This window comes from Phocoena sinus, chromosome 6, assembly GCF_008692025.1.
Source record: "Phocoena sinus isolate mPhoSin1 chromosome 6, mPhoSin1.pri, whole genome shotgun sequence".
NCBI lineage: Eukaryota > Metazoa > Chordata > Mammalia > Artiodactyla > Phocoenidae > Phocoena > Phocoena sinus.
The window spans coordinates 24433085-24458419 of NC_045768.1; the positions used below are offsets into that span (position 1 = coordinate 24433085).

General features: G+C 39.2%; 1 protein-coding gene across 2 annotated transcripts in view; it reads left to right on the plus strand.

Annotated features, from left to right (window-relative positions):
• The window catches only part of CTNNAL1 (catenin alpha like 1), a 63213-nt gene that overhangs the window by 17853 nt on the left and 20025 nt on the right, over positions 1-25335 (plus strand). For both annotated transcript variants that reach the window (XM_032635602.1, XM_032635603.1), the window contains exons 2-9: positions 2070-2259; positions 8347-8534; positions 10639-10758; positions 13486-13575; positions 14618-14788; positions 17701-17901; positions 20322-20408; positions 23473-23631. In XM_032635602.1, the coding sequence (XP_032491493.1) occupies positions 2070-2259; positions 8347-8534; positions 10639-10758; positions 13486-13575; positions 14618-14788; positions 17701-17901; positions 20322-20408; positions 23473-23631 (1206 nt within the window). The remainder of the gene's footprint in view (positions 1-2069; positions 2260-8346; positions 8535-10638; positions 10759-13485; positions 13576-14617; positions 14789-17700; positions 17902-20321; positions 20409-23472; positions 23632-25335) is intronic.

Consider the following 25335-nt stretch of genomic DNA (forward strand, 5'->3'; position numbering starts at 1 on the left):
TGGGACCGGCATTAAAATAGACACATGGTCCACTGGAACAAAATCCAGAGCCCATGCATACATAGTAAACTAATATTTGACAAGGGAGCCAAGAATACTCAATGGGTAAAGGATAGCTTCTTCAATAAATGATTTGGGAAAACTGGATAATCCCATGTAAAAGAATGAAATGGGACCCTTATCTTATACCACTCACAAAAATTAACTTGAAATGGATTAAAGACTTAAGTGTAAGACCCAAAGCCATAAAACTCCTAGACAAAAACATAGGGAAAAAATCTCCTTGACATTGGTCTTGGCAATGATTTGGGGATATGACATCAAAAGCACAAGTAACAAAAGCAAAAATGGACAAGTTGGACTACATCAGTCTAAAAAGCTTCTGTACAGCAAACAATCATTTAAAAATGAGCAGAGGAACTGAATAGACATTTTTCAAAAGACATACAGATGGCCAACAGGTACATGAAAAAATGCTTAAAATCACCAATCACCAGGGAATTTCAAGTCAAAACTACAATGAGATATTACCTCACATCTGTTAAAATTGACTGTCATCAGAAAGATGAGATAAGTGATGGTGGGGATGTGGAGAAAAGAGAATGCTTGTGCACTGTTGGTGGGAATGTAAGTTGGTGCAGCCACTATGGAAAAGAGTATGAAGATTCCTCAAAAAATTTAAAAACTAGATATGATCCAGCAATCCCACTTCCTTCATAGAAGGAAGATCAACTAATCTCAGGTAGCTACACAGATACTTTCTATCACATTGTCCTATTTTAATATTTTGCATAGCATTTACATTAATTCTTTTTTAACCTATGTGTGTAATTATTGTGTCTTCCCTCACCCCACTAGAATGTAAGGTCCATGAGAATATGGGCCTTTTCTTCCTTGTTCATTGCTGTTTCATCATTGCCTAGAATTTTGTTTGACATATGATAGGTGTACAACAAATATATTTTGTACAATTGGATTATTGTTATTTTGATAGACTGTAAACAGAATAAGGGCAGGATTGTGTTAGTCTTGTTCAGTGATGCATCCTCAGGACCTGGATTCTAGGAAATTTTCAAAATTTGGAAGATAATATTATAGATGAGGAAATTTAGAGAGATTAAGTACATTTCCCTAGGTCATTTAGTTAGTAATGGCAGAGCCAAGGCTCAAACCCAGGCCTTCCTGACTCTAAATTATTAATACCATAACACATAAAGCGCTTGGCACGTAGTTGCCACTCAAAGGGCAAGTCCCTTCCTCTTCTCTTAATTCACTATTCTGGTCTTTGTTAATATATTTATATAAATCATTTCAAAGTTATACACGATGGACATGTACCATTTGGGATTTATATTTTTCATGTAACATTCTTTAAATATTTTCATATGTCACTATAGTTCAGGTACTAATTTTCTAGGACATTTGGAAGATTTGTGTTTGTTTCAACCAGCTTAACTTGTCACCTTTTATATTTTATTTCAGGGCCTGGAGTCAAGTGTTAAAGCTCTTGGTATTTCGTTTACTTTGAGTCTGCAACAAAACTGAGAGAAGTATAAAACATAGATTATAGTGGTCCTTCTAAAGTGTAAACAAGTATGGTTCATGTACCATTTTGTACAACCTACACACTGTGCTAGGCAGTGGAGTGGAATGCGTGGTGAAGAAGATGCTGTCTCTGCTCTCGCAGTAGCTCAAGTCACAGTAGAGGAATCTAGACCTGACGTGCTTTGGTTTTATGTGGATTCTTTGAATGTAATGATCCACCTTCTCCTACTTTTCTCCTGTCTTTAAGATTTGTTGAAATGTCTGGAGGGCTTATAGAACTGTGTGCCCTGGATAACTGCCCTCAGGTAAACTTAGAATTGTTATTAATGGAAATATTGTCCTCAGGAGGGTTGCAAGATGATTTGCTCGTTGTCTTTGGGTTGAAGCATTAAAACTATCAATTAATTTAGTGTATTAGGCTAGTGTAGTATGCTGGGCTTAATTTTCTTGGCCATTGTGATACAGCTTTAAAAAAAAGTATTGAGATAAAATTTAAGCAGGTTGCTTTTATCTTTTATTTTTAGATCACCACACTTATTAATCATAAAGATAATACCAAAAAGTCTGATAAAACTCTGCAAGCAATTCAGCGTGTAGGACAAGCCGTAAACTTGGCAGTTGGAAGATTTGTTAAAGTAGGGGAAGCTATAGCCAATGAAAACTGGGACTTGAAAGAAGAAATAAATATTGCCTGTATTGAAGCTAAACAAGCAGGTATGTTAAAGCCTATTTATACCAATTTTATTGCTTTGGATATCATGACAAATTATTGTCTTATTTTGAGTAAAGATGTGTACTGTATTTTAGCTGTTTTATTACTGATGCCTGGGTCATTAAAGCCCTAGATTAGCGTCCAGGAATATTGAATTTCTCTTGGATTAAGTCCTAAATCTGAAACATTGAATTCTTTCACTGGGCAGGGTAGAAGCCCACCATCCTGGCCATCAGCCATTGAATGCAAGAGGTATAGAAGGAACATGAGGCATGGACTCTACTGTCAAGGAGCATATTAGCCTATTTGCCATCATGTAGGAAATGGAAATAAAAATAAGCCTGTTCCTGTCTCTACAGCAGACAAATCTGACTTCAGATTTCCTGATGTCTCACAAGTCTATAACTGGTGGCATAGAAGTTTGAGAGAACCTGGGCAGTTTTGACGGATACAGATAATTCAGCTTTGTTAAAGTGTCATTTATCCACCTATTCTTTAAATAAATATTTACTCAATGCTGGCCATATGCCAGGCATTCTTCTAGACCAGAGGGATATAGCCACATAGAAATCAGTATAAAGTCTGCCCTCGTGGAGCTTGCATTCTAGTGAGGGAGACCATAAACAAATGAATAAATAGATATATGCATAAGGACAGGTGGCGACAGTTATCATGGAGAAAATGGTAAAGCAGAATAAGGGTTAGGAGACCAAAGGAGGTATATTTTAGGGAGGGCAGGGTTTTTCAACTTTGATGCCGTTGACATTTTGGGCTTGATAATTCTTTGTTGGGGGTGCGGGCTGCCCCGAGCATTGTACAGTCCCTAACTTCTACTTATCAGATGCCTGTAAATCCCTTCTTCTCCCATTGTGACAGCCAAAAATGTCTTGACATTGCCAAATGTCCTCTGAGGGATCAAAATGGCCCCCCCAGTTGAGAACTACTGAAATCGGGGGGTGGAGTCAGGAAATCTCTCTAAGGAAGTAACACTGAAGCAGAGACTGCAGTGAAGTGAGGACCCCAACTATATGAATATCTGGGGGAAGGACATTCCAGGCAAGGAGAAGAGCAAGAACAGGTATGGCTTTCTAGGCAAAGATAGGAACTTTGGGCCATGTTCTAAGTGTCACAGTGGGGCTAGTGGAAGGTTTTGTGCAGGATGGTGACATAATCTCATTTATATTTTAAAAGGATCCCTGGTGGCTGCTGTAGGGAGAATAGATTTTAGGACATAATGGGGGTGAAATCAGAGACCAGTTAGGAGGCTGTTGTAGTGGTTCAGGTGATAGACGATGGTGACTTAGACCCAGTGATAGCACTTGAGGTGGTGAAAAGGAGTTGCATTTGGTTATATTGAAAAAGTGGAGCTGGTAGGATTTGCTGATAGTTTGGATGTGGGATGTGATGGGAAGAAGAGTCATGGATAACTCCAAGGTTTGATGGGTAAATGGTGGTGCTCTTAATTGAGATGGGCAACCCTGAGAGAGGAGCAGGTATATTTGGAGGGTCATCATGGGGGGAAGGGAGTGGGTGAGATAAGGCCAAGTAATGTGGAGGGGCCAACCAGGCAATACATGGCCCTAATGTTATATGAATGACTTCAGGTACTATTCTATACTTGATAGATTGAGGAATTTGGGGCCAGCTGAAAGACAATAAATTTGTGTTAGAAATCTTTCTGGTAGTACGGAGGAAATGAACAAATGAGGGTTGATTGAGAGAGAGTTGAGACTAAAGGCAGAGAGATTAATGTGGAAGCTTTTCCAGTAAACCAGGCTAAACCAAGACAGTGTGTTAGGGATATGAAAACCAGAAAGAGTACACTAAATATTCACTAAGATGATTAAATGATAGAACTTGGTTATTGGCTAAAGCAAAGGGAGGATTCTGATTTGACTCTTGGGTTTCTAGCCATCACTAAGATATAGAATAGATTTTATGTAGGGAAGGGGGATGGCCTTATTCTATTCATAATTTATGTTTTGCCTACATATTAAAAGAGATTTAAGGGAATTTCCTGGCGGTCCAGTGGTTAGGACTCGGTGCTTTCACTGCTGTGGCCCGGGTGCAATCCCTGGTCGGGGAGCTAAGATCCTGCCGTAGGGTGTAGCCAAAAAAAAAAAGAGAGAGAGAGAGAGAGATGTAAAATAGTTAACAATTAAACATATGTTTAATAAACCCATTAAAATAGGAGATGAAAATAAATATACTAGAAACTTTGGCCAACATTGTTACTCTAATTAAACATGAAATTTATCTTTGTACTTCCTGGAAAGCAAGACAAGAAATGTGGGAAAGAAGGGGTTATATAATTCTCATTGTTTGTTGAAAGGAAACAAACCAGCTTGTCAAGAGGAAAGTGACTTTTTTTCCTGGAACTAAATTGTGTGGGCACTTATACAAGAGACATTATTTCATAATGCTGTGGACAATTCAACAGAAAACGTAGAGATGTTTTTCATGTTACTGTTTCTTAAGCAGACCCTTAATTAAAGCAAGAGTAAGGGTTTTTAAAAGAAAGGGCAGCCTGAGTCCTCACCTTATTGGCTTCGTAGCATGTCACTGTGCTCAGTGTAAGGTGAGAAGAGGATGTGTACACCTGCCCCAGCTCCAGTAGACTGTGCTGCCCTGCGAGTCCTGTAAGCCTAGGAGCTCCATGCAGGTGTCTTTTGGATGCTGTCTGGTGTCATGGGCTGCTCCTGTTGTCTCTTCTCACGTGAAGTGCCCTTTCCCTTCTTGAGAACTGCCTCTTACGGTCACTCAGATAATATAATGAGAATGGTGCCTCCTGGAGGATATGGAAGCCTTATTTTCTCTTAACGTATACAAATTTAAGACTTAAGTCACTCCTGGAATGTTTCTAGCCCACTCAGCTCACAGTAGTCATTGTCTTCTTTGGACCATCTAATATTCATTTGAGGGGAATAATGTAAAGTAGTGATAAAGAACTGTGGCTTTGGAGTCAATCCCAACTTTTCCACTTGCTAGCAGTGTGATATTGGGCAAGCTACTAAACTTTTTTAAACCTCAGTTTTCTAATCTATAAAGTGGGGATATTGTTAGTGTTTATAGCAGTGTTTTGACATAATGCATGTATGCATTTGGCACATAGAAAGTGCTCAATAAATATTAGTTGTCATTGTAATGATTCTTTCTAACTTTTCATTCCCTGTGTTGAACTTTTGCATTGTGTTTTTACTTTTTTCTAATTGAGGTATATTTGACACACAACATTATATTAGTTTCAGGTATACAATGTAATGATTAGATATTTGTATATATTGTGAAATGATCACCACAGTAGGTCTAGTTAACATTCACACATAGTTACAAGATTTTTTTTTCTTGCAGTGAGAACTTAAGATTTACTCTATAGCAGCTTTCAAATATGCAATACAGTATTATTAACTATGGTTGCCAGGCTGTGCATTACATCCCATGACTTATTTAGCTTATAACTAGAAGTTTGTACCTTTTGAGTCCACGCATTTTGTCCACCCTGCAACTGTTTTTACTTTTTACTTGGCTTCTAGTCAAGTTTTACATTTTCTGTGGGCACTCAATAAATATTTGTATTTGACCGACTTTGAGTTTTTGCTTTAAGACATAACACTAACTAGTTACATATAACAAGTTAAAAAATGACAACCATGAAACTATAAGGCAGCTTTGTGACTTTTCCAGGGAACTAATTTCTGAACAGTCTATACTTGGACCAACTTTATAATGTTAAGGAAGCATTTAACTTTGTTGGTGGAGCTAACCAAATGTTACCGTCCCACATACTTAGGGCTAAATGCCTGGGGTTTAGTCAGAAAAAGGAAAGGTTAAATAACGCCATAAGGGCAAGCTCGTATGTAATATCTTTGATGACTGAGAGCTACTGGAAAAAGTAACATTTTCCAGGGGTGCAGAGGAAACATTTTTATACTTCTTGCTATTACAAAGTGATACTTTTCCTCTTGCTCCTTTCTCTGTATGTTAAAGTTTAATTCTAACCTCTTTTTTCTCTTCATATTTGCTATATAAACTTTGTATTAGTTACCTATTGCTGTGTAACATATTAACCCAAACTTAGCAACTTAAAACCACAAACATTTTATTCCCTCACATAGTTTCTGAGGGTCAGAAATCAGGGAGTAGCTTAACCAGCTGGTTCTGGGTCAGCGTCTCTCATGAGATTGCACTCAGGGTGTTGGCTGGGCCTGCAGGTTTGGCTGGACTGCAGGATCTGCTTTCAAGCTCCCTCTCTTGGTTATTGGCAAGCTTCACATTTTTGCTGGCTCTTGACCAGAGGCCTCCGATTCTCCCCGTGTATGCCTCTCTGCAGTAGTGGCTGCGTGCAACATGGTAAATGGCTTCCCTCAGAGAGAGCAACCAAGATGGCAACCTCAGAGTCTTTAACAACCTAAGGTTGGGTGTAGCATACTGTCACTTCTGCCATACCAACTCTGGTATCCTGTGGGAGGAGAGAACACAAGGATGAAGATACCAGGAGGTGGGGACCATTGGGAGCCATCTTGGAGGCTGGCTACCACAGACTTCGTCTGTTAGTAGAACTTCAGCTGTTGTCATGTTATGTAACCACTCCATATGTAATGGCTTATCTTTTGGGTTTTCCTGTATCATTTCAAATTCCGATTGTCTGAAACTAAATTTATCATCTCCCTTCCCATGCCCTTCTGACTTTTTTAAGTGACTTAGGTTTACAACCTTGAAGCCATTTTTTTCACTTTTCCTTTCCTTTGTATCACTGTTAAGGTCCTAATTTTATATTTTGTTCCCTCAGTATCTCCTGAATCATCTTTTTTATATTCCTATGGCTGTCATCCTAGTAAGTTCCTTACTGCTTCACACTCACAATTAAAATAGCTGCCTGGTTAGTAGCCTGGCTCTGAATCTCTCCTTTCTAGTCCATTTTATATGCTTCTATCAGACTAATCTTCCTGAATCCTGACTCATTATGTCATACCTTGTGATATGTCCATTAAAATTCAGATGATTTTTCTCGAGATCCTTAACCTCTTGGGTGTATGTAATAATATTGACAAGAGGGCTTTTGTGAGAAAATCAATCCATTATGTACTCAGACTTATTTACGACTTAAAAATGATCTTGAACATTACAAGATGATGAAAAGTTTATTTTTTTAAACTTTTAAATTTAAACAGTAAGGTTTGGGAAAAAGTTACAGTCTGGTTTAATTTGGGGGGACAAGAAATATTTGAATTGTTTTATTGATGGATAATTGCTATTACAGAAATCAAAAGATTTTCATAGCAACAATGAAGAAGAGACTTTTTTTTTTTTTTTTTTTTTGCGGTTCGCGGGCCTCTCACTGTTGTGGCCTGTCCCATTGTGGAGCACAGGCTCCGGACGCGCAGGCCTAGCAACCATGGCTCACGAGCCCAGCTGCTCCGCGGCATGTGGGATCTTCCCGGACCGGGACACGAACCCGTGTCCCCTGCATCGGCAGGCGGACTCTCAACCACTGTGCCACCAGGGAAGCCCGAGGGATGTTTTTTCTAGGCCCACTTTTCACTGAGGATGTCTCCTGCTGGGGCCCAAAGTCTTGTCTTCTCTCCCTGCATATCCATAAAAACCCAAACCCCTTCAGGTTGTGGAGATGGGCAGTGACACCCACCCCCACCCCTGCCCCCCTGATGCTCCCTCTATCCCCTCAGCCCTAGCCAAAGCCTGGGCAGCTGCTTACTTCTCTGCTTTTAGGTTCTTCCTTGGTTATTGGTTCCTGGGATCTCTCTTTCTTGGCCTTAAAGAGCAGGAGGCTTTTGGGATCATGTAGTTTGCCATACCGCTGGAAACAAAAGTTATAATATTTTTCAAACTCGATGAATGTAACAGTTTTTCACAGTTCTTAGGAATGTACTGTTATTTTGCCATTAGAGAACCTTATATGATCATCCTTAGGTTCATCAAGAAGAAGCTATTTCTTATTCCTGAAATAAGACTCCAAAGTTGAGTTTCTGCCCATTGAGCACATTACCTTAAAGATTAAAGTCTGGATTTTAATTTGTGTGACTTATTCCCAGTTTAACCCCCCAACCCCCACCCTTTGCCTTTCTTCTTAGGAGAAACAATTGCAGCGCTTACAGATATGAGCAGCTTGAATCGTCCAGAATCTGATGGCCAGATCACAATTTTTACAGATAAAACAGGAGTTATAAAAGCTGCAAGATTACTTCTTTCTTCAGTGACAAAAGTGTTATTGCTGGCAGACCGAGTAGTCATTAAGCAGATAATAAGGTCAAGAAACAAGGTACTTACCTTTCTAATGTTTCTACTTGTGTCTTTCAGGGTTGTTCAAAAAGTTTTTTCTCTTTTTTTTTAGGTTAACTGCAGGTAATTCAGCGATGCTTATCTGTTTTAATTGTTTATTATTCTAATTGTCTACAGTTTAAAAGTGATGCTTCATCTATACCTGTAATTCCTAAATGTATATACTGGGCTCAAACTTTTGAATGCAAATAACATTTCTTCTCAGAAAACCATTATCTACTTGTTGAGGTTTATTGGTGAAAGCTTTTCATGTGTACAAATGTGGGAAGAAAAGCTGAACACCATGACAATGTATGTAGTAGAAACCTAGCTGATAAAAATACTGAATTCCGGGCTTCCCTGGTGGCGCAGTGGTTGAGAGTCCGCCTACCAATGCAGGGGACACAGGTTCGTGCCTCAGTCCGGGAAGATCCCACATGCCGTGGAGCGGCTGGGCCCATGAGCCATGGCCGCTGAGCCTGCGCGTCCGGAGCCTGTGCTCTGCAACGGGAGAGGCCACAGCAGTTGAGAGGCCTGCGAACCGCAAAAAAAAAAAAAAAAAAAAGCTGAATTCCTCAGTGCCTTTTTTTCCCCCAAGTCAGACAGTAACAACTTATATGCTTCAGAAAAAGCTCAATTACCTGAAACCACAATTATCCACATTATAAAATTTCTGTATGCAAAGTTCCTAAATATTACTTAATAATCATAAAATTTAGAGAATAGATTTTAACTCTTCCAGTCTAGACTTCTTTCAGTCTCTCAGATAATGGCCATGCTTCTCCGTCAACAGGGAAGCCAGGGTGTGTACAATTATTTATTTATTTATTTATTTAGCTGCGAGTCTTAGTTGCGGCAGGCGGGATCTTCGTTGTGGCATGTGGGATCTTTTAGTTGCGGCACATGGGCTCCTTAGTTGTGGCACACAGACTCTTAGTTGCGGCATGCATACGGGATCTATTTCCCTGACCAGGGATGAACCCGGGCCCCCTGCATTGGGAGCGCGGAATCTTACCCAGTGGACCACTAGGGAAGTCCCAATCACTTCTTTCCCTGGATAATCCCCTAGGCAAAGAGGAGGGCAGTCAGCCAGGGAAGGGATCCTCCCACTGATCTGAGGACAAAACTACCTGGCTAGTATTGAGTGAATTGAAAAGTGTAAGTTTAAAGAGAAAAAGAAATTGGAGAGGTGAATTGGACAGTGCTAGAGGAATAGGAACAAACCTTCCTCTCTTTGGGAGACGGAGGTTCTGCTCAGTGGTGGCAATCTGCCTTATCTACGTTAGTTGCCTAGGCTTCCTGAGCTGCTGGGGCAGATTAACATGCCAAATATCCATCATATCCTCATTAAAAATAAGTAAACACAGGCTATCTGTGTTTTCCTTACCTATCTTGGTCTGACTAAAACTAATCCAGTACTGTTATTTTAGAGAAAAGTATTTGAAAATATGTTTCACATCTATTTACTTTACTTCTAAATATCAAGAAAATACATAACGTTCTCTGTTAGCTGTGTTACAAACATGCTCTCTATCTACTCCTGGCTGCCCAAAGCTTCTTGGCAATTAACTGATTCACCACAGGCAGTTTCTGACTGATGCAAACTTTTCCTACTCTTGAAGTCCCTAATCACCCTTTCCACTCCTCACTAGGCGGGTGACCTTCCTTCCACTTTTCTGAGGAGGATGGGGTTCCCCCAATTCTGGTTCACTGAACCTTAAAGCTTCTGTGTATCATCTTTTATCCTCGTCCGCCTCCTACATCTATGAAGATTTGATTACCTTAGTCCTTCCCATTCCCGCCTTCTCCAGACCTTGCTGCATAAATGATCTCTTGCATATTTAGTCATTTCCTTTACTTTTTCCTTTAATTTTCAAGTAAGCCCAAGTCTTCCCATCCTAAAAAGAAATCATTCCCTAGATGATTCTAACCTTTGAATCTGCATCTACTTCTCTGAGTCCTTTCTTCTCTGTCTTTTCCTCGGACTCTTTCTCAACTTCCCCCTAGAATTTAGAACTTCTCTTTTGTTCCTCTCTTGGCTCAAGTTTGATGTCTCAGTCTCTTTCACATCTAAACCTGATAATAAAATAATGTCTGTTTTGCAGGTTCTTGCAACTATGGAAAGACTGGAGAAAGTGAACAACTTTCAAGAGTTTGTCCAAATATTCAGTCAATTTGGAAATGAAATGGTGGAGTTTGCACATCTTACTGGAGATAGACAAAATGTATGTGTTTACCATATTTAAAAATCTTGAGATACATTTATACTTTTCAATTTGAATAGAGGTGTGATCTTTGTGATCATTTGGGTTGGTTTTTTTGCTTATTAAATCTATAACCTTGCTCTTGAAAGCCTTTCATAAATAAGCCAGGATAAAGTAAATAGATCTGTATGCCTTTTTTTGCTCACAGATAACAGTTAAATATTTTCCCACCTCACACACTGGGAAAGGTCATACTTGCCTTCAAGCCCCAATTCAAGTACTTCCTCTTTCACAGAACTTTCCATTTGACTCTTCTACAAGGGCTCAGGCAAATAAATGAGTCATCATACATATCCTGATAGTATTTTGTTATATATCTCTTATTATTCTTTTTGTAATTTGTTATATATTATTCTGTTATTTTATCTTTCTATAATTGTTCTATATTAGATTAATAGTAATAACCCAAGCATTGGGTGATTTGCATTGGCTATATGTTAGCTACTTAATATTCATGATTTCATTTAATTCTCAGAACATTCGTGTAAGGTAGGCATTGTTATTACTGTTTCACATGTGAGGAAACTGAACTTGAGAAGATAATAAAGTTTCCCAAGGTCACTTTTCTAGCAGGTTGAACTCAATTATGTCTAATTCTAAAGCCTGTAGTTTTCAAACCGCACCATATTAGGTCTTTGTAGGTCTGTTCCCCAATTCAGACTGTAAGTTCTGAAGTTTAGGGAGGTGGAAAACCATGTCAAATCCAGGATTGACTTTTTCTTGTTGTTGGGGTACTTGTGCATGAATTTATCCTGTCAAGTTAAATATATAATTGATCACTTCTTGAGATGCTTTGGTATAGTCCCATAGGCCATGGTTTGGGGCGTGAACTTTCCTGGTTGTAGCTGGCGTTGGAAGGTGGGTATTGGCCTGGAAAGTGGCAGGCTGGATTATATGCTTCACTTAGTGCTTCTTGGACATCTGGGTTTAATGAGGCCTATGTGTCGTCCTGTGGACCAGCCCTCTAACAGATTGAGATGCCACCTTTTTGGATCACTTGCTATCACCATACAATATATGGTGTAATGTACGGCTTACAAGTGTAATGTATACACACTTGATGCATTGTCAACTAGACCCACAGGTTTTTTTGCTAGAAGTCCTGTCCAGTATGTTAAAGACAAGGAATGGATGGAAATTTTAGAAGTGACCTCAACCTTTAATTTTGAAAGATGCTCGTAATGGATGATAATCACATGTAGGATACAGCCCTTTGGAATGTTACCTTGTGACCTGAATTAGCTTTGGAGTTTTTTGCAGTTTCTCATTTACTAGATGTAACTTTGCTTCTTTCTTTCCTATTAAAGAAAGCTGTATTGGGATGCAAGTAAATGAGAGTGATATTATTACAGGGGTAACTTTGAATCCACTCCCATTTATTAAAACAAATAAAAGGAAATCACTTTCAAACTTTAGGTCCTTGTTATTTGTAAGAAAAGCCTTTTCATCCAACTGACAAGTGAGAAAAAAAATTGACTAATATGACAGGTGAAAATTTTATGTAATCCAAATTTCATCATCCATAAGTAAAGTTATTGGAACACACCCATATTAATTTGTTTATGTATTGTCTAGGGTAGCTTTCATGATACACTGGCAAAATTAAGTAGTTGTTTCAGAGACCAAATGAACCAGAAAGCCTCAAAAATTTATTATCTGGCCTTCTATTGAAAATTTTTGCTGACCCCTGATTTAGATGGTTACCAAACTATTATGAGAGTATTTGGTTGTAGATTTAATCAGCAATATTTGGAGATCTTCTGTGATAGCACACATTCATATCAAGGGCTATATGAAGAGAAACCAAATGAAAAAAAAAAAAAACAAACCCAAATACAGTGCCTACTTCAGAGTTTATATTCTAGTTGGGGAAAATTAAATGCCCAAGAAACATCTTAAGAACATTTTAGAGCAGCATATTGGCTAAGTTTAGGGTTAAAACAACAACAACAACAACAAAAAACTTGAGATGAATATGCACTTAGATGGGATTAATCAGACATGATCCCTAAAAGAGTTGGCTTCTAAGTGTCTATTTTGAAGGAAATAATAGTCCACAAATGCTCAGTAAATAAGTCGCTTTTAATTAAGTAAAGCATAGGATGGTTGTTTCTGGTTGGGAGTGAGGTGTGTTTACATGGGCAGAATGTCAGGTGTGCAGGCCACCGGAACGTGAGCCACATGGCAGCCTCTCCCTAGGTCTCAGTTCCTGGCTGTGCTGCCCTTAGTAAGGGCAGCTGTTTCTTTCTACTCTGTTGTGTTGATATATTTACATTGAAGTGGTGACGGTTTTTTTTTTTTTTTTGCTGCTGTACGCGGGCCTCTCACTGTTGTGGCCTCTCCCGCCACGGAGCACAGGCTCCGGACGCGCAGGCTCAGAGCCATGGCCCACAGGCCCAGCTGCCCCGCGGCATGTGGGATCCTCCTGGACCGGGGCACAAACCCGCGTCCCCTGCATCAGCCAACCAGAGAACCACTCCCAACCACTCCCAACCACTGTGCCACCAGAGAAACCTGAAGTGCTGACATTTTATAAAACATTTATTCTGGGTTTTTTTCTACTTTGTCACTCTTTTAAAACAATGTTACTTAATTGTTGAGTATTGCTATTATGGAGTAAATTATTTCTCAAAAAATTGAGTTGTTTACATGATCCTAGACTGCTCAGTGGTTTTATTCCATGTTTAGGATTTGAAAGATGAAAAGAAAAAGGCAAAAATGGCAGCAGCTAGGGCAGTTCTTGAAAAGTGTACAATGATGCTTCTCACAGCTTCAAAGGTAAGAACATTTTTGTTTTACTGTGTTGTAAATTAATTAGAAAACCTGATGAAATGCATCTAATTTATGTATTTTACACTTTAAAAAGATGAAAGTGATAAATTGGAATATGGGCTATAATAGTTAAATTTCAGTTATTCTTTAACAAGAATGTTAACTTCCATCCCCAGTTCCAAACATCAGGTAATCTATGAGTCAGCTTTGAGCAACTAAGCAGAAAATGGCTTATTAAGTGCTGTGAATGGAGGCCTGTCACACACGGTCACTGCCTGTGGGGTTTTGCTAGTCTCATTGGGGAGCCAGTGCATGTGCTTTAGAAAAAGCTAGGCAAGTTAGAATCTGTTAAGTAACTGGAGTATTAAGTCAGCCCTTAGCTTGTTTATTCTGTAAATTCATACCTCTAAGTCCTTATTCTACTTTTAACAAAATTGTCAATCAAGAGTTCGTAATTTCAAACAGCAGTCGGCCAGCAAATTGGTACAATTCAAGAAAGAACCAGTAAACATCTCATTAGCAGTTTGTTTAGGATTGCCTTTTCTGCTCGGAATATTGCCTCGATGCTAGGATCAGTGAAGCCACAGAAACAGGATTCACTGGAGTCTGCTTGGAAGGCTCTGTTCATAGCTAGGCCCTGGAGTAGTTTTTCCTTTACATCATTTTTTAAAAGTCAAAGATGCATCCACAGTCATAAGACATCTGTTCATTTTTCCTCATTCTTTTTTTAGCTCTTGCACATATTAGGCAACATTTTAAAAGTTTTAATCATGATGAAGATACAGGGTTGTTTTTTTTTCAAAAATTTTAAGTAAACATACTAAAGTATAAAGATATAGTTTTGCACTCTGCCTTTTTCACTTAACCTTGCTGTCGCTTTTTACTCATCCTGCTTCCACTTTTAGTGAGGAGAAGCAGCTGGGTGAGCCAGGGACACGGGAGATTTTGGTAAAGAACCATTTTTATTAGCATGGCATATTCTCTGTAAGATTTTGTGTATTATGATATGGGCCAAATCTTAACATAAAAATTTTCAATTGTTTCAAAGACGTGTCTCAGGCATCCCAACTGTGAATCAGCCCATAAAAACAAAGAAGGAGTATTTGACAGAATGAAAGTGGCATTGGATAAGGTAATTGAAATTGTGACCGAATGCAAACCAAATGGAGAGACTGACATTTCATCTATCAGTATTTTTACTGGAATTAAGGAATTCAAGGTAAGAATAGAGAGAATATATTTTGTTTTTTTCTTGCCATTTCAAAGAAGCATCATTATATGTAGTATCCATAGTTTTGTTTAATATTTTAGAATAGATGCTTCACAAAGGCAGATATTTGTCTTTAAAACAGTGTCACAGTGTACAAACTTAATATTCAGTAACATAAAGCTTAGGGTAGTTTGTACAGAGAACACTGGTCTAGGGTTATAGTAGCTGCTCTGGCCCTGTTTAGCTGTATGGTTTAGCTGTAGCCTCTTGTCCTCTGTTTAGAAGTGTTCCCTTCCCAGCTCTAGAGCAATGCCATACCATCATGGATGATTACAGACAGCAGATCTGGAATCTGCTGGAATCCCTGCTCTTCCTTGTGCTATAGAATAGATACTTTGAGACTGTAGTAATAGCGATAGCATTAATGATACTTAAAAATTTTAAATGAACAATAATACATGCTAACATTTATCAGGCACTTATTCTGTGCCAGCCCTGTGCTTTAAATGTGCGTGTGTGTGTGTGTGTGTGTGTGTGTGTGTGTGTTTGTGTATCTCAATCTCACAAGAACTATTATTATTATTCCCATTATACTGTTGAGGAGACTGAGAAACAGAGATTAAGTAACTTGCTAGCTAGAAAGTACCAGAGTTAGGATTTGAAAGTTGGCAGCCTGACTCCAGAATACCCACCGTTTCAGGGCAGAACTCATCACAACTCAGATATGGTGACAGTGCTCTTTAATAAGAGTGGTGTCTAGTCGGGAAGACCCAGGGAATTGTCTAACACAACTCCCTCATTTAATAGGTGGGAGAACTAGGACCCTGAGAAGTTCTTTAATATGCTAAGGGTTACCTCTCTCTCTAGTAGCCAGGGCTGTGACAGGGATGGTATTCTTTCCATCTAAGTAGGAACATGAGGTGGAAGAAAGTAATGGAAAGAACATTTATTTTTAGGCATCATGCTCTCTCAATAAGTATTTTCTCATTTAATCTCTAACTTCCCTTTTAGATGCATATTACTATACCATGTTTTTGAGGAGGAAAGCTAATATGTGGTAGAACCCTTGTTTAGAACCAGGACTTTCTGATCCCAAAGTCCATGACCTTTCAGTTTACACCTCTGAGTCTGTTTATATGCTGTCTGTCCTACCCCACATCTCCTCCTGAGGGGGAGGAAGCTACAGGGACCAGTCATTCTTTCAGAGTTTTTATTACTGAAAGGAATCTTAGAGATAATTTTTCTAATTCTCTCTTTTTGTTAAGGCTGAAGGGATAGATGTCAAAGGTCAAAGGATAATAAGGAAACAAGTAGGGGTAGAGCCAGGTCTTTGGCCTCTTGACGCTGCATTTCTGGTTCCAGGCTAACTAAGGGCAGTGTGGTGCCTGTGGCCGCTGCTGGCAGCTCCAGCTGCTGATCTCTTCGCCAGCAGGCGTTCTGCAGAGCAAAGTGATCATGAATAGACTCAGTCTCACTGTCAGTGGTTATCTTCTTTGCATCTGTAGAGGGAAACTGGATACTTTAGTCATTACTTCGAATATATGAACAGATCTTATGAAAACATGCAAATAAGTGGCTTTCAAAAAAAAACTCTACTAAGTTGTTGTTTAAAAACATATATATGTTCTCTTTAAAGGAAAATAAAAAAGTTTAACATAAATGGTATGTGGACTGATTTTTATGTTGTAATTCTGTTTAAATCCTCTAATTCTTAGGTTCTCATTGTCAATTCCATACCTCACTTTTATCCATGTTCTTTCCTAGCTTAAAAAAAAAAAAAGAAAAATCCTGTCTCCATAGAACAGAGTGATTACTGGAGATAACTTGGGCCAGGAGAAGAAGGGGAAGCTATTACTTCCCTGTGGCCTCTCGACCTTCCCAAATCTTGGTATTTTCAGGGATCATGTTAAAATGGGTCATATGTAAGGATTAATTTGGAATGATAGTTGTGAAAGGACTTTAAAGTGTGAAACAAATGTAAGTTATCCTTATCAGAGCAAGAATTGTGCCCACAATCATGATCATCACCACCTACTGCCTCTCAGCCCAGGTTGTTTCTGTGACATATTTCAAGGGCTAGAGGTTAAATAAGGTTGAAGTGACATAGCATGTCTCAGAAAGCTGAGAGAGAGAGAGAAAATTGTACTAGTGAACATGTGTTCGTCACACATTCAGGGAACTCTAAGCTCAGGATGGCTGAAGTGAAAGAAGGTTTAGGAACTCAGAGAGATGAGATAGACTGTTAGAAATATATGTAAAGACAAGACCCTGGAAGGTTTTGTGTTATGCGGTACAAGTTTGGGCTTGGTTTCATAGGTGTTGAGCCAATTAGAGGGAGGTGGCAATATCTGAAGAGGTACGTTTTAGAAAGATGATTGAGGTCCCCTGGTAGAGAATGTTTTGGACAGGGAGGTACTGTTGGGGACATAAGACAAAATGTAGGGAGACTACTTTTGCTGAATTAATGAAGGAAAAATTGATGCCTTTCCTAGTCCCTTCCATACCCCATACCTTCCACACCATTCCCCCTGGGCTGAACACATTCATTTTTGGCTGTAACATCTTCCAGGACTTTGCCTTGGCATTTCGTCAGATACAAATCCTTTACCTGGAAGCTGGTTCATTTTTCCTACCAGTTGCTACATGATAACGCTCCTTCTGCCTTAGTATTCATTGATCTTATAGAAATGCTTTGTTAACGACTATAGGAATAAAGCTCCGCACGGCCACTGGTGGCTCTCGAGCAATGTGTCCTCCTGGGATAGTGGACAATAAAGTCATCCCTGGATGCTGTATTTCTCCTGAGCTTTCAGACAGGGAAAGAAATTGCTAGCGTCTTCCTGGGCCCTGGGAGAAAGTACAGCCCATCTGGTTAGGTGGGAATGTTGACTCATGTGGATGTATATCCTTTTTGTTCTCAGATGAATATTGAAACTCTTCGGGAGAATCTTTATTTTCAGTCAAAAGAGACGCTCTCTGCGATGCTGGATGCCCTCTTGGAGCGCACAGAGGACTTTACTGATAGTGCCTATACCAGCCACGAGCACCGGGAACGCATCTTGGAACTGTCAGCTCAGGCCAGGATGGAACTGCAGCAGTTAATTTCTGTGTGGATTGAAGCCGTAAGAGCTTTATTTCATCAAAGTAAATCTTCTGTAATAGCTTTTCCCTGGAGCCCTGAGAGTTGTGGCAGGCGCCGACACCACCAGGAGTGTGAATGTGGTCCAGAGTGGGCCAAGGGTGTCTCATTCCTTTTCTGCCCCCTACTTGGCCAAAGCGTCCTTCCCGTAAGCACCCACGGTATTCTAGGCCTGTTGTTTCTCATCCTGGCCAGTCTGGATTCTGTGCCACCATCACCATCACTAGTTCACCCTGTCGTCCCCACTCTTCCACCAGACTCACCTCTGGAAAATTCCTCCCCAAAATGCTTCTTCAGAGTGAAGAGCAGAGGTTCAACCAAGCCTAGAGGTTCTTGGAACCTGAGTCTTACTGCTGGAGTCGTTCAGATGTGAACAGTTCTTAACTCTGAGGACAGCTGATTTATAGACACAAGGATTTAGAAAACTTATTGAGGTTTAGATGCAATGAAGACCAGGGTAGATCCAGCTGGCAGGTGAAAGATTTTTCACTTTCGCACAGATTCCTGGTCTCAGACTGGCGGGCAGCCACTTTAAGAGCCTTAAACAGGCTGCTGGTGCGCTTCTAACGTGGGAGTTATTTGGGCAAGAGTGGCAAGGACTGACAGAAGTGGTACAACGCAGGAGGTGTGCACCCAATCTCTTCTAGAGCGTGGATTACAGATTTGAAAGGTAGAGCCCTGAAACATGTCTCTGGCACCATTTATTTCTTAGGCCTAGGATATGTCAAGAAAGTATTTAACATGGTTTACAACATACAGCATGGATAGAACAAATCTGGAAATCATGGACAAAAGCTTAGGCAGTAAAGATGAAGAAGGGTGAATGTGCCTGAGAGGGTCCAGCGGTCTCCTTCCTTATGAAGAGATTGATTTATGAATGTAGTATAAATCACAGATTTCCCTCATATTTTCTTGGCATCACAATATTGCAAATGCTCATATTAACAGGGAAACTTAACTACGGTAGAATGGTGTCAGGGATAAAAGCAGTATTTTGTGTTTAGTTTGAATTGTCTTTGTGATATCTAATCTGAAGTGTAGATTGCTTCAGAATTAAATTTTAAGCCCAACATACAATATAAAGAGTTTCTATGAGGAAGCGCTGTCTGTGTTGCGTATCCAGTTCTATCAATACTTAAATTTGCAGTTAGCACCTTTCACATGTTTCACAAGCACTTGGATCTCTGATTCTGCATGTCAGATGTATTGTTCATTCATTCACTTTTTCAGCAGTTGTCACTGAGTACCTTTTATATGCCGGGCACCGAAAATCTAAAGATGAATAAGATGAAATCTTTGCCTGCAAGAATTTTGCAATGTAGAAAAATGTGGGAAGGTGTGAAACGAGTACAAAAAACTTTGTAACTGTCCTAAGAGAAAGTACAGATCATGTGTTGAGAGGGTTTAAAGGAGGTTGAATTTGTATTTATCTAGAGGAATCAAGAAGCTTCATGAAGAGATTGACATTTAACTGATTTATTCATTCAAAGAATTGAATACCTGCTACCTTCCATTTGCTGTGCCAGTTATTGTGCATTCAGTGGTGAGCAGAATAAATGTGATCCCAGCCTTCACAGAGCTTACCAAGGCCTAGTGAGGAAAATAGGCTTTAAATAACAACAACAACAAAAATCAAAAGTACGTATGTAATTGCAAACTAGGATGATTACTTAGAGAAAAGGTTAGAGAGGGTAAGAAGAGGGTCTAATCTAAATTGTGTGATCTAAGAAGGCCTTTCTGAGAAAGAAACATTTATGTAAGGACTTGAAGATGAATAGGGTTTTAATTTTTATCTAGGTTAAGAATGAAGAGATGAGAATTCCAGGCAGAAGGTAAAACAGATTAGTTTTAGACGTGATAAATTTATTAAAGAAAATTAGATTTAAAAAATTCACCTGTTTAGAGTAGAAAAATGTAACTAAATAAAAATTCTCTTTTCCACTCTAATCATAAACAGATGGATTTTAAAAATCTACTTTTTTTTTTTTAACTAAACAAATTGAGTTTATTAATTAATTTATTTTTGCTGTGTTGGGTCTTTGTTTCTGTGCGAGGGCTTTCTTTATCTGTGGCAAGCGGGGGCCACTCTTCATCACGGTGTGCAGGCCTCTCACTATCGCGGCCTCTCTTGTTGCGGAGCACAGGCTCCAGACGCGCAGACTCAGTAGTTGTGGCTCACAGGCCTAGTTGCTCCGCGGCCTGTGGGATCCTCCCAGACCAGGGCTCAAACCCGTGTCCCCTGCATTAGCAGGCAGATTCTCAACCACTGCGCCACCAGGGAAGCCCTACTTTTCTTATAGTTCACAGATGATATTAAAAATTTATTATGTTTGTAGTTTGAGTAAAATTGGAATTACAAGATGAAAAAGATAACTCTTCACATGTACTTTTAAAACTTTTTAGCAAAGAAAGAAAACAAAGAGCATCGATGAAGAACTGGAACTCGCTATATTGAAAATCAGTCACAGCCTCAATGAACTTAAGAAAGAAGTAAGTATAGTTTGAAATCTAGCCTCTTTTAATTCTTTGCAAGTTTTCATGTTGTATGGTACATATAAAATGCCTTAGCATTAGTATGTTCCTGTGCCCAGAAAATGTTTGTAAAGTTTTCCTTTGACCTAGTTATTTTGAAGCCACTGTTTTATTAGTGCCATCATTCTCAAAGCTTGTACACAAATGTTTATAACAGCCCGAAACTGGAAACAATCTAAATTTCCAGGGAATTCCCTGGTGGTCCAGTGGTTAGGACTTCACGCTTTCACTGCCAAGAGCGTGGGTTCAATCCCTGGTTGGGGAACTGAGATCCTGCAAGTGGTGCGGTATGGTCAAATAAATAAATAAATAAATATCCATCAACAGGGGAATCAATAAATGAATTTTGGTATAACTATATCAAATGCTATTCAGCAATAAAAAAGAACACTATCGATATAGGCAATAACATGGATGAATTGTACTGAGTGAAAGAAGTCAGACACAAAAGTGTGTGTGTGTAATTCTATTTAGAAAAAATTCTTAAAAAGGCCAAACTGATTTATAGTGACAGAAACCAGGTCAGTGACTGCTGGGGTCAAAAGGGGGGATACTTACTACAAAGGGCCATGGGAGAACTTTTTGTGCTAATGGAAGTGTCGTAAATATTGATTATGGTGGTAGTTACTTGGGTGTAAATGTTTGTCAAAACTCATCGAACTGTACCCTTGGTACATTTTGTTGTATATAAATTATACCTTAATAAAGTTGATATTTTAAAATTTTCTTTTGGCTGTGAAGATTTCCCTGTTCCCTGGATGAAAACTTTATCATCTAATGGCTTATTTGGTCACTCTTAGGTAATTGAAAGTCACTTTAAGTCAGGGCTTTGTGAACTACAGCCAGGCTGTTTTTATAAATAAAGTTTTTTGGGGGACACAGTTCTACCCATTTGAGTTGGGTAGTTGCGACTATGTGGCCTGAAAATCCCAAAATATTTACTCTCTGGCCCTCTACAGAAAATGTTCACCGATCCCTGCTTTAGGTCATAAAACACAAACTCAGTTCAAAAATGAGAATGTTCATTCCAATATATTAATCAGAATTTTTTTTTTTGCGGTACGTGGGCCTCTCACTGTTGTGGCCTCTCCCGTTGCGGAGCACAGGCTCCGGACGCACAGGCTCAGCGGCCATAGCTCACGGGCCCAGCCGCTCCGCGGCATGTGGGATCTTCCCGGACCGGAGCACGAACCCGTGTCCCCTGCATCGGCAGGCAGACTCTCAACCACTGCGCCACCAGGGAAGCCCTATTAATCAGTATTTTGATTCATTCAATTGTAGGACTTTGCTCCTGTTCCCCACTCCTCTAGCCCGCCTAGGGCTTTTGGGGGAAGTGTGGTCTCTTGTCTCTCTTTCAGGCCCTTCATCTCCTATTATCTAGCTTCTGTTCCGGATCTTTGCACAGGGAAAGAAGAGAGGAAGTGGGGAGTTCTTAGTGAGCGGTGCCCTTATGAGATGCACTGGGCTCGAAGATGTTTAAAGCTGACTTTCTCTGTCGTGAATACTTGAGTGCTCTTCAGAGGCTTTCCTGGTGCCTCCCCTGACCAGCCCCTTACTTTGTAACTTCTGTGCCACTTTGCTCCCTCCATTTTGGGGTGTGCCTGGGAGGGGACTCACAGCAAGCACCAGAAAGACCCTCCTCACAAAAGCCTTTCTTCTCTCTTATCTCTAATTTCTTTGTTCTTTTATATTTTTTAAGAGAGTCAAGGGCTCAAGAGAATGAATTGGTTTGGGGGAGTTTCATATATAAATTATCTGGTGATGTTTCATTGACCTCTGTTGAAACCTTCATTTTAACATCCTATTAAACATTAGAAGGATATGGTCTTCTATGGTTTAAAAAAAGCCTACTCATTTTTTCCAGCCTATTCAATTTTAACTAAACTATTGTTAAGACTGTGACTATCAGTTGAACATAAAATCTTTTGGTGATAGCCTGAGTGGCTTTCCATAAGCTTCATTTTCCTTACCTCTGAAATGGGTATAATAACATCAACCTAGAAGAATTTTTATAAGGATTAAGGGAGATAATGTCTGTAAAGCTACTTACAGTACCTTGCACAGAGCAGGAATTTCATGTTTATTCACCCTTCTTGCCTTGGAGTTTGTAAGTAGTCTCCAGAACCATTTGTAAGATTTGCGGGACCTTGAACAAGTCACTCAGTCTCTAGGGACCTGTTTCATAGTTTGTAAAATAAAAGGCTGGCATTAGCTGTTTTCTGTGACCCTGATGGTTAAACAAAATCTTTTGAATTCTTATGTGCATTTAATTTCCAAAGGAAAATGCATTTTAATGTCTTTGTTTCTGACTGTAATTATTCTCACTTGATTTGGTGAATGTGGACTACCCTATTGTTAATTTTGTACAAAGTCCTGCAATTTGAATGGACATTGGATTACTTCCAGGAAAAAAAGAATCACTTCATTCAAATAGGCTTAATTAAAAATCAGATTTTCCTTAGGACAATGTTATTAAAAATGATCTCTTTCTGGTGAACCCCAAAATAACCTGTCATAACATTTTTTTAAAAAGGCAGGATAAGGAGAAGAAAAGATTTGGAGTTAAATAGTATGCAAAGATGTTCAGTGAGAGTGGGCAATGCTTAAAATCCATTCCACCTAAAGTTAAATAAAACCTTGAAGTTTTCATTATCCTTTTATCCATCATTTCTCCTGTGACCCAAGAGTTAGACAGAAAAGCTGTGGATAGCAATATAGATAAACTGTGAGCCCCTGAGGGAAGGGGTTGTGTCCTACTTGTCATGTATGTCCAGCCTTTAGTTCAGTTCCTGCCATAATGTAGGTATTTAATAAAATTTGTTGAATATATATTTTATATATACATATATATACATATATATATACATATATATATATATATACACACACCCTTCAGCAGATCAAGTGGGACTGATATGAGGTTGCTACTCTTTAGTTTTTAAAGTACTCATGAGGTTTTTGGTCACAAAACCTTATTGTTTGTTGTCTTTTCTTCATTACCCTTCACTCCCCACATCTGCAGCTTCATAGTACAGCAGTTCAGCTGGCAGCAGATCTGGTAAAATACCACGCTGATCATGTGGTTCTCAAAGCATTAAAACTTACTGGAGTAGAAGGAAATTTAGAAGGTTTGGCTGAATATGCCTGCAAACTCTCTGAACAGAAAGAGCGGCTTGTTGAGGTGAGCAATAGGTTGCTTGTTAAAGAAACTGTAGTTTAATGAAAGCTGTACTATCATCAGGTAATATTAACACAAATACAGTTTTTGGTTTACTCATAAGAGCGTTTTCTCTCTTGCCTTTGGAATTTTAAAAATATCATGTTTATCTGTTCTTAAAACAATTTGTCCTCTAAAACAAAACAATAAAAAATGCTAGAACCCACAAATGCCCTTCGTAACCTCCTTCCTTATTCCATCAAAGAGATTAGATCTTGGAGTAGAGCAATGGATATACAATGATATACATTCAAATACCTGTTGGTATTTGAATCTTTTGAGTCTCAGCAGTCTCAAAGAGATTAGATCTTGGAGTAGAGCAATGGATATACAATGATATACATTCAAATACCTGTTGGTATTTGAATCTTTTGAGTCTCAGCAGGAAAGAGATGGCACATTCAAATTAGGTTAATCTTAAGAGGGTTTAATAAAGGAGCCATTTACAATTGCATGGATAGGATGTGGGGAAACCATGAGAGTACAGGAATTGGGGTTAGTGACAGCAGAGCTGGTACTACTCCTACAACCAAATTAACAGGGGGAGTGAGTGGTTTCTGGAAACTGAAAGGGCACAGAGTCCTTCAGAGAGCCTTGAGTAGTTGTGGTTTCAGGACTAGACACAGAGACAGCCCACGGCAGCCTGCAGGGAAAGAGCATGAGAATAAAGGCTCTTACCCTCCAAATCCCTGCTGCTGTATTGCTGGGGCTTCCCATTGGCCAAACAGCTGTAGACCACATAGGTCAGTCTCCCAAGAAGGAGAAAGAGTGGATATGGAGGGACAAAGAGAAGACATTCAGCACAGTATTCCTTCTCGGAATCTCTCCTGTTCTGCCCAAATCTTTGTTATGTGTTACTGATGCATAACCTGCCCCTTTTGTTATAATTCCAATTATTGATTGATATTGTAAGCCTTCTACCTATTGAGAATGTCAGACATCTGCTAGTAAAGAAATGTATACTTAACCCATGTGCATGTGAAGAATATATCCCCTTGTATATATGAGGTTTGTCCCAGCCAACATGTATATTAATGCACAGATATGAACCATCTAGCTGTGTTCATATTATCTAATGTCCCATGCTCACTGAATCTCACATACTAATGGTTAGAAGGAACTTTTAGACTAAGCTTAGCTTCCTCTCCTTTATTTGTTTACATCTGAAAACTACTAGGGAGCATCCTTAAAATGACTGTAGATACATCTCCTTTTTAAAATAGAGCTGATGTTGTTTTGTTTATAAATCAAGAATTATGACTGCAGGCAAACTTGCTAATTATAGGAATCCTGCAGCAAATCTTTAAAAAGTGAAAAAAATTTTTCCCCTAATTTTCTGTTTTAAGCCTCAAGAAATTATTGAAAAATTATTTTCAAAAATTTTCATTGATACAGGCTCTTTACTCATTATATCAGTCTTGCCTAATCCAGTGTTATCTCCAGTAAAAAGGTATGTTAATTGACAGGGAGAAGTGTTATTTGTTGGCAGAAAGAATGTGTAGCTTGTGGTAACTGACATAGTTTAGCTGAGAGACCTTGGATAAGTCCTTCTCTGAGCCACGTTTCTTCATACGTGAAATATGTGGGCACTACAAGGTCCTTTCAGGGTTCCTCTTGATTCTAATATTCTGTGACCACCTTGCCATGATCAGATAGGAAGTAGAAACA